Source organism: Adiantum capillus-veneris, unplaced genomic scaffold, assembly GCF_014529385.1.
Source record: "Adiantum capillus-veneris isolate H3 unplaced genomic scaffold, ASM1452938v2 Hic_scaffold_311, whole genome shotgun sequence".
Classification (NCBI taxonomy): domain Eukaryota; kingdom Viridiplantae; phylum Streptophyta; class Polypodiopsida; order Polypodiales; family Pteridaceae; genus Adiantum; species Adiantum capillus-veneris.
The window spans coordinates 1-9032 of record NW_028221428.1 but is presented as its reverse complement, the minus strand read 5'-3'; the positions used below and the strand labels follow the sequence as shown (position 1 = coordinate 9032).

The 9032-nt window shown below is 41.9% G+C and overlaps 1 protein-coding gene across 3 annotated transcripts; it reads left to right on the top strand.

The window, feature by feature from the left end:
- Positions 1-1977: 1977 nt before the first annotated feature.
- LOC147417241 (protein TIC 22, chloroplastic-like) lies at positions 1978-3899 on the top strand. Of its 3 annotated transcripts, none has more exons than XM_086507775.1 (4): positions 1980-2526; positions 2617-2679; positions 3151-3225; positions 3801-3899. In XM_086507775.1, the coding sequence occupies exons 1-4, from the start codon at positions 2047-2049 to the stop codon at positions 3882-3884; spliced, it is 702 nt and encodes a 233-aa protein (XP_086363901.1). In that variant the 5' UTR covers positions 1980-2046; the 3' UTR covers positions 3885-3899. The 3 variants fall into 3 exon arrangements, with proteins under 3 accessions (XP_086363904.1, XP_086363901.1, XP_086363903.1); XM_086507777.1 differs by lacking the exon at positions 3801-3899 and adding an exon at positions 3362-3700 and having other exon boundaries at positions 1981-2526; XM_086507778.1 differs by lacking the exon at positions 3801-3899 and having other exon boundaries at positions 1978-2526; positions 2609-2679.
- The last annotated feature ends 5133 nt before the right edge of the window (positions 3900-9032 follow it).

Below are 9032 nucleotides of genomic sequence, written 5' to 3'. Positions count from 1 at the left end.
TCTTAGCTAGTCCATTCTCAAGCTATAATGTTTGCAAGTAAAGTCGTGCCATAGAGATAAGTAGTCATGAATTGGAACATTGGATACTAAGGTTGTAAGTTTTTCCTTGCTGAAGATTGCTCAAATTTTCAAGTCAATTAAGAAATAAATACGTTGTAGCTTATGCCATGCCGTGTCCATTGGTCATGTGTACGTAGATTTGCCGATTTAAGCAGTGTAAATTTTCCTTTTGATTTTCCATTTTGGCAGCACTAACTAGAAATGCAGAGATGCTGGTTTAAGCCACACAAGCTCAATGCAGATTTGTCGGTTTAGATAGCACGGACATATTTGTTGGTTTCAATGGCATGACCTCGATGCATATTTGCGATTTAGGCAGCATGCTCATTTGGTGTCGATTCGCTGTTTTAACCGGCACCAATTATAAAATCATACTATAATGGCTAGCCACCAATGCTAATAGTGTGATTTTATTAACTTGAGTATATAATGGAAATCATACTGGTGGGCTAGCCACCCATGCTAATAGTGTGATTTTGTTAGCCTCGATGCATATTTGCTGTTTAGGCAGCATGCCCATTTGGTGTCGTTTCGCCGTTTTAACTAACTCCAGTTATAAAATCATACGGTAGTGGCTAGCCACCAATGCTGATAGTGTGATTTGAGGTTTATGTTGATGTGGATTTGGACTTGTTCTATCTTGTTGAAGAATTTATGATGATGACATCGATATGGTATTTGTTGTTGGATGCAGACTTGTGACCAATGATATCCTGGAGTGTCAAGATATAATATATACTGCGTTTGCTAGTTGTATTGAGACATTAGAATATGCAGTATGTAGATGACTCAAGGCATAAGCAAATCTTGTTTAAGTTTGTAAGTTTTTGTGTTGATATATTATGTCCAAGATGCTTAATTTTAACTACAGTTTTTGATAAATTATGACTTGCCAATTGATAACATAACAACTAAGGACAATTGATTTCTTAACAACGAACGAGTATGTAATGTTATTTATTTATAGCACATCAACATATATTTACTGTAGGACTGACATGTGGAAAACATCTTTCATTATCTAATGATGACGTGAGATGCTCACATATAAGGCTCTACTATTGTCTCTATTTATTAACCCTCTCTCTATTGTTGTAACATTTATGGAATTTATAAATAGGCTCACATGAGTTCATTGAGGGACCCATGTAGGGGGAATAGCTTTTGCCCTAGTGTTGGTGTCACTTATCTTCTCCCTCCTCTTCTATTTCTTCGTGCATACATAGCAGTCTTGTCTAACTGGTGCGCATGTCGCATACTCTCTTCTCTCTTGGTCTCTCCTTCTTTCTTTCCATTTGTATGCTTCCCAGATAGCGTGCCTCGCCAGGGATCATGGTTGCAAGTATATGTGTAGATTTCCTTGTGTATGTGATGTTTTTCATGTATTTGCAGGGCCATAGTACCTCCAACTGTTGTGATATGGGAAGCAAGCCCATCATTAAGACCTTACTAGTATGGCCGGTCGCCTTCGACGGCCTCTCTCTCCCCCCTTCTCTCCCTCTTTATCGCATGTGAACGGGCTTTTTTTTAGTTTTGGACTTTAGCCTTCAAGTTGCAGATTACGACACGTGTAAAGGGCTCCCCCTTCCGCCATATTATGTTAGTAGATTTGCTTGGTCATAAAGAGGTTGAGAAGGTGGGATGGAGATGGAAAGTCAATTAGCTAACCTGCAACGAGGTTGCATGGAGTCTTGGATGCGTAAAGGGCGTGCAAACACATGCAAAATATCGTACATAGAAGAGAGCTAGGAACCGCACATTCAAACTTTGTATATATTAATGATTAATGATTAATGATTGGACTCGAACGAAATCAAACACACAACCAAGTTTTGAACTCGTATCGCAGGTACAAAAATAAGCCGAATAGTCGTATTGCATTTTGATTTGTGGGATCAAAGAAAGTTGTGAACTCGTATCGCTAGACAAAAATAAGCCGAATATTACATTTGCCTTTTGCTTGTTGCATGTTGATAAGCAGCAGCTATGGCTGGACGAGGAAGCCCTTGTAGTCATGGACAGCTCTCACGTATTCCTTTCCATCTTCCAGACATGGGTCAGCTCCTGCAGAAGCATTTGACAGGTCTTGGCGATGCTATCGTGGGCGCTGCAAAGCCGTTATTTCGTTTTCAAGAAGAAATCACGCAACGAGCAGTTTCTGCGGCAGCAGGACCCACATGGAATCAATGGAGTCCACGTCCGAAGAGTCGTTATAACCCTTCATTTATGCCGTGCTTTGCAAGCCTCTCTTCGTCCCCCCCCTGCAGCGAGGATGCAGGCGAGTCTCGCCACCTATTTGACGTTGCCCTCAGTCAAGAGCAGGTGTCCAAAACCCTTGAAGGTGTGCCTGTTTACACCGTGAGCAATTCTGGCAATGAGTTCGTGCTCGTCTCTGACCCGGAAGGCTCCAAGTCGCTCAGCCTTCTTTGTTTTAGGCAGCAGGATGCAGAGGCTCTTCTGACTCAGGTGTGTATACTCTTGTCCTATTGTGAAACTTTGTTCTATCTTTTCTTCCCCCCTGCCATTCTCGAACTGTGATGTCTCATAGCTGGACAGGTCAGAGATCGGGAACCAGTACTCGGACGGGAAGCCAGGGTTGTGTCTGTCCCCCTTGAGAAGGTATGGCTCTTTTTGCTTTCATCTCATGGAAGAGGCTCAGCTTGCTTAGGCTTCTAACTATATGGACTTCTGAGTCTGTTTTGTGTATATGCAAGTGTATGTGCCACATCCAATGTGTAAGTATCTGGGTTTATGTTGTTCTTGTGTTCTGTTTTACTTTATCACATCCCAATCCAATGTGCTCACTATATTTCCTATGAAATTTGTAAAGGTGTTAAGAAACATTATGAACCCAGTGTTCTAGGAGTGCTTCTCTCAGACACACAAAGATGGATTCACCCTGGCCATAATTTAGCATGTGCTCATTGATAGCTCAACATTGCTCATGAAAATAAGATCGACATACCAGAAATTGGTGTGGCAACAATTGAATGTATAAGTGTGTGTATACCCATCCATTCATAGTAGTTTGTATACCCATTCATAATAACAGTTTTTTAAGACCCTTCTACTTTCCCTTACCATTGTTAGGTTTACAAACTCTCTGCGGAGGGGATCGCCTTCAGGTTTTTACCCGATCCTGTTCAAGTAAAGAACGCTATTGAGGTGAGCTTTCGTGTTGAAGTAGTGATATGACTTCAGTATGCAACTTTTTTGTTCTGCTTCCCATTAAGCTTTCAGTTGAATAAATTATCTGATTTTGGGTGCAACTCGATGCTTTATTTGCGTTCCTCCTTTAAAGGAGATGGAAAGAGTCTTCACACTCAAATTCACGTGAAATTTGCTTCCGTCTATGGAACTCTCAAGGTAAACAGTTGTAAATTGAGGCACTTCTTAAGTACAATGTAGAAACAGTTTAGGCATTCATAAAAAACCCGTGGGTGCAAACCTTAGGCTTTATCAAGCCACTTGGTACTTCAATTGCGAGTCAAAATGGTGTGCATTTAAATACAGAAGATGTGTGAGTTACAACTTTTTATCATATCTTATGTTAACTTTGTCCTAGCTCTGAGGGAGATTGAGGTGTACAAAGCTGTTTGAATGTTGTCAACATAAGGTACACAATTGAAGAACATAATCACAATCTTCATGAGCTCATGTTTTTGAATAAAATGGGAAGTTAGTATTAATGTATAGTCTTATTTCTTTTTTAATAAGGTGTTTGTGTTTCTGCCTTGTAGACAAAAGTAAAGTCGGGAGACAAAACAAAAGCATTTGATGGTGTTCCTGTTTTCCAGGTACCCTTTTTTCTTGCCTGCTATTAATGCTTTTTCTTGGGTATTTTGATGCGAGTGCTATGCATGTACTTAGTGGTCAAGCTTATGTTATTTTCAAATCTCTTTGGAGATATCTCTTGAATACACAAAACATTTGAATCATAGGGCCATGCATGATGCTGTTTAAAGTGTTCAGTGCTGATGTCTATTTGCCTATGTATGGCCTTTAGATCAGCAATATTGGGCTGCTGGCTCACTAGACTTTGCACTTGTTTGAGTGTTGACGCTCTTCTCTCTTGCTTTTTTTGCATCTACATACATTTCTTCTCTCCTCTCTTCTGCATCTTTAGAGAGTGGTACGTTGCCACTCTTGTGTCGCTTAGGCTTCAATGTATTGTCAAGTTCAAGTTTGTTGTTTTCGGTATTGTTGTAGAGTAGCCTTGTTAGGTGACTCACCGGTTCACAAAGTGTTTAACATTGATTTTCTTAGAAGTCCATGCAAAGATATCTCCTTTCTTCTTCAAGTATGCTATGGAGAGCGAAGATATATCCTTTCTTCTTCAAGTTATGCTATGGAGAGGCGATAGCGGCAAAGTGCTTGATAATCTATAAAAAATAGGAACAAGCTCAAGGAAATTGCTTACTTCATGTACATTGTCAATATGGGCCACTCTTGAACATCCTTAACTATTCTTGGGCCATGTGCACACCATTTGTAGATATGATATGTTCAAGGTAAACCAAGGCAAGGTGGCATCAAGCTCTTTTTTACTATTGGGAAAGATGATGAAGTCGTCAAAGAATGTGCCAATAAAATATGCTCAATTGTGTGATTGAATGTAACCAGTCACCATTGTGTTTGTAAGTCCAATAGGCATAATAAAGAACTCATGGAGACCAAAAGCTGACATAAAGGCGGTGTTGGAACATCTTCAGGCTTAATGTGAACTTGATGATACCCACTCTTTAGATCAATTCAAATTTCGGATAAAGCAAGAAGATCCATGAAATCAATCCAAGACATTGTTGATATGAGGAATGGGAGAATGGTTTTTGATGGTGATTCAGTTAAGGCATGGTACCATGATGTCACGTGCCCATGGCTCTATGTGTCGGGACATGCTACTACTATGTCTTCAGAGCTAAGGTTCTCTACGTAGTAGACAAGATTTTGTATAGACAAGATTTTGTATCGACAATATTGTGAGCTTGTTTGCTGGAGTCGCATACCCAAACAAGACCATTAGATAAGGTGTTTTAATTTTGAAACTCTCTTAGATAAATAGTTTGTACAAACATTTTGACAGATATTACTACACTTTGGTAGGCATCTGGCATCATGAGCACAGAGATTTAGGTCAATTCCCATGACGATCGGCAATCTAAAGCAAATAGCACATCGGTATCAGTGAGGGTGCCCTTGAGAGGGTTGATTGGGATCCCATTGGTGCGTCTCTCTCTCTCTCTCTCTCTCTCTCTCTCTCTCTCGTATTTGGAAGGAATCATCGGTAATGCAAAGTTGCATTAATCAATGCATGGAAAGAACAAACGATTGGTGGAATTATGAATTCTCGATTCTATCTACTCTCTCAGTTCCATTCCATCTAACATTCGTATCAGAGTTTGGTTTTGCACTAATCCTCTAATCCTTGAGTTTTTCTTTTCTTGTGTTGGAGTGAGTGTGAGCGTTTTGCCCAAGGAGGCATTACAGGCTTAGGGAATCGCAGGATCTACCATTGCACGAAGGACCGTGTGCCTTGAGCATATGAAATGCAAACATTGTATACCGGGGGTTGTAGTTGTGGTGCATCTCCAAGAAGGTAGTTGCCTTGGTGGGAGCGCTAGACCACCTTTGACATAATGAGGCCTTGCATGGATATTTACAGTCGGAAATATGGGTCGAACCAACCATCCCACTGTAATCACTTTCGGCGAGGGATCGAATAGAAACATAAAGATGACCACAATCTAGAAAGCTCTGCAACACTTTATCACTTAAAACAACTTGAATAATTGATAGAGAGAGAGAGAGAGAGAGAGAGAGAGAGAGAGAGAGTTGCAGTGTTCCACTCCTAGATCTCATTGGCTCCAAAGATTGGCTCCCCTTTTAGTATTTCTTTATTATTGCTTTGCAAAGGTACAACTTTGGGACCGTGCTTTGCTTCTCCATGCGGTAGAATGCCAGCGAGAGAGCTTGACATAGATATTTAAAGGCCCCTTCGCCTGTACAAAAGCTAAACATGAAAAGCTTCTCTTGTAAAAGTTTTAGGTCCAAAAGCATGCGCCCATAGGGCTATCCGTACAATCTGCCATGAAATCTGCAGCCTTCTCAATTTTCAGAGGAGTTCGTACAGTGCTGCCATGTCAGCATGTCTCTATGCAATATCTTGTGAGAGTGTGTTCTGCTTTATTTTAAGTTAGGCCCTCTTGGACAAAATTTTGTAAGTTGTTAGGGTTAGGATGTTTTAATCCTAATCCACTTGACTTTTAGGCCACTCGACCAATGTTCTATAAGTTTGTAGATCTTCTGTTTTCCTTGTCTTCTGCTAGGGTTTAGGCCCCTTGGTTGGCATCTGCAAAACTCAATCAAGTTAGTTCAAAACCCGAGGGTCATATCGAGTCACTCAGTGTTTCTCGTTTCAGAGATCATCACAAATGCTAGTACAGGTGAAGCAAATTCGACAGAGGGTCTTCACATAGGAGAGGTGGACGCGGCGACAAGTGCTGATATGCGCGTCAACGGGCGAATGATGTGTTGAAGGGGTGGCAATGGAGAGAAATGGCAGCTACGTGCGCGTAAGGGGGTGCAAGTTGAGATGCAAAGCTTTGAGCTGGAAAGGGGCGTCAGAGAGGGTGAGAGCCCAACGGGATTGAGTGATGGGGGATTAGAGCTACAAGTTGAAAGAAGCTTGAGATAATGGGGGCGTTTCTACAGAATCCCAAACGGTGTTTATGGCGATTCAGAGCGAGGACTAGGGGTGAAAGATAACACCTTAGAAAGCTTGATGCTTCCTTCTCCAACCACCGCGCGAGTAGGTTGGGAAACGCTTGTCTACATGTCACAGGACTGGCACCATGTGCCAATAGAAAAGAACAGACTAAATAGACTTTTAACACTTCAATAACAAAACTGAACTGAAAGAGAGAGACGACACGTGACACTGAGTGGCGGAATTCCACCCCAGAGAGTATTGGCCCCAAACCTTGGTGCCCCTTACGGTATTTTTTTATATTGCATCAACACAGTACAAGTTGGTACTCCAGACTCTGCAAGGAAGCATGCCAGAGAATGGGCCCTAACCTCATATTTAAAGGCCCTTGGCCTAAAAAGCAATTACAGTGAAAAGCCTTCAAATTCAAAAGCTTCTGGTCTAAAAGCAATGCCAAAAAGCTGCCAGTGTAAATCACGGAAATCCGTACAACCTGCCACGTCATAAGCCAGCGTGATTTTCAGAAATCTGCCATGTCATCAGTAGCTACGCAATTTCTGGGTGTGCGTCTGTGTGGGTCCTGCTTTATTTCCTATATGTCACTTGGGCCCCATCAGACGGGGTCCCCATAAGTTGGTAGGACTTCTTCTTTTGTTACTTGTTCTTCTTAGGGTTTAGGCCCCTCGGCCGACATCTGCAAGTTGGCTTCCTTCTTCAGGGCTTTGACACGTTAGCAGTTTGTGACATCTCCCCTTCTTGAAAGAGAGTAATTGTCCGCGATTACAGTATATCTGCAAAACAACTCAAGTTAGCTCAAAAATTTCCGAGGGTCATTCGGAGGGACAATTAGGAGTTAGCTTCTCCTTTCGGCTCTTTTGATCAAGGAGTTAGCTTCTCCTTTCGTCTTGATCGGAACTCTCGATATTCCGGCGTAGTAAAATTAGCCATCACACCCAGACTGTACTATCTTCCACGGGTGTCCTTGATGCACTAAAAATACATACCCAGGCAATCTCATCCAATTAGGAATATTTAGTGGTGGTGGCACATCACAATGCAACACAAATGCTCACATATGCATGTTACAAGACATAGAAACATAAAGCTGCCGATGAACACTCCTCCCGCATAACCTAACAAGGTTCGGGCCGGAAGATATTCAACCACTCCCTCATCACTCCTCCCGCATAACCTAAAAAGGTTCGGGCTGGGAGATATAGAAGCCTTTTACAATCAAACGCCCCCCAGACCGCAGCCTGCGTCGTTTGGAGGTGTTGATAGTAACTACTGAAGGAGTAAGAGCGGAAGTGTGACGCGAGAGAGAGTGCGAGAAGAAGAGCACGACGATATGGTGAACTCGCTCTACTGTAATGTGTAGAGCATAGTGAGTTCTTATTAGGTTTTTACAAAAGAATATGTGTACATACCTGGCATCCCGCCCACTTACCTGGGCGACCACATTGGGCTTTATACCCCAACAACCTCCCACTTAAAGTCCAATGTGGTACTTTAAGTGTGAGAGAAGCTACTATACAAGCTAATATACAAGAGATGTAGAGAAGTGATGTACTACCCTACACCTAACTGCTTGCGAAAATGCGCAAAGCTCTCTGAGGGAAGTCCTTTTGTAAGTAGATCAGCAGGATTTTCTGTGGTGTGAACTTTCACAAGCTGAAGTTGCTTATCCTCGAGCATTTCCCTGATGAAATGATACTTCACATCCACATGCTTTGTCTTTGAGTGATAAACTGGATTGCGAGCCAATTGTATAGCACTTTGACTATCACAATATAACACAGGCATCTCTTCTTTGATTCCCAAATCTGTTACTAGTCGATTAAGCCAAATTGATTCTTTGCATGCCTCTGATGCTGCAACATATTCAGCCTCTGTAGTAGACTGAGTAACACAATCTTGTAATCAAGAACGCCATGATACTGCTCCACCAGCCATGTAAAGACATACCCTGACGTAGACCTTCGGTTGTCTAAGTCACCTGCATAATCTGAGTCTGTAAAACCCTTACACTTAGCTCCTGACTCCCATAGCATATACGCATACTCTTTGTAGCTTTCAGGTATCTCAATATTCCTTTCACTGCCTCCCAATGTTTCTTGCCTGGGTTTGACATGTATCGACTTACTACTCCCAGTGCAAATGCAATGTCTGGGCGAGAGCAATCATTGCATACATTCAACTACCCACTGCAGACGCATATGGAATCTTATCCAGTTTCAAGCCTGTACTTCCTCAGACACAGACTTCT

Excerpts from the sequence above, each read along its gene's own strand:
- LOC147417241 (XM_086507775.1), top strand. The coding sequence starts at position 2,047 with ATGGCTGGACGAGGAAGCCCTTGTAGTCATGGACAGCTCTCACGTATT. Across the intron at positions 2,680-3,150 it reads TGTCTGTCCCCCTTGAGAAG|GTTTACAAACTCTCTGCGGA; the intron begins GTATGGCTCTTT and ends TACCATTGTTAG. Across the intron at positions 3,226-3,800 it reads AAGTAAAGAACGCTATTGAG|ACAAAAGTAAAGTCGGGAGA; the intron begins GTGAGCTTTCGT and ends TCTGCCTTGTAG.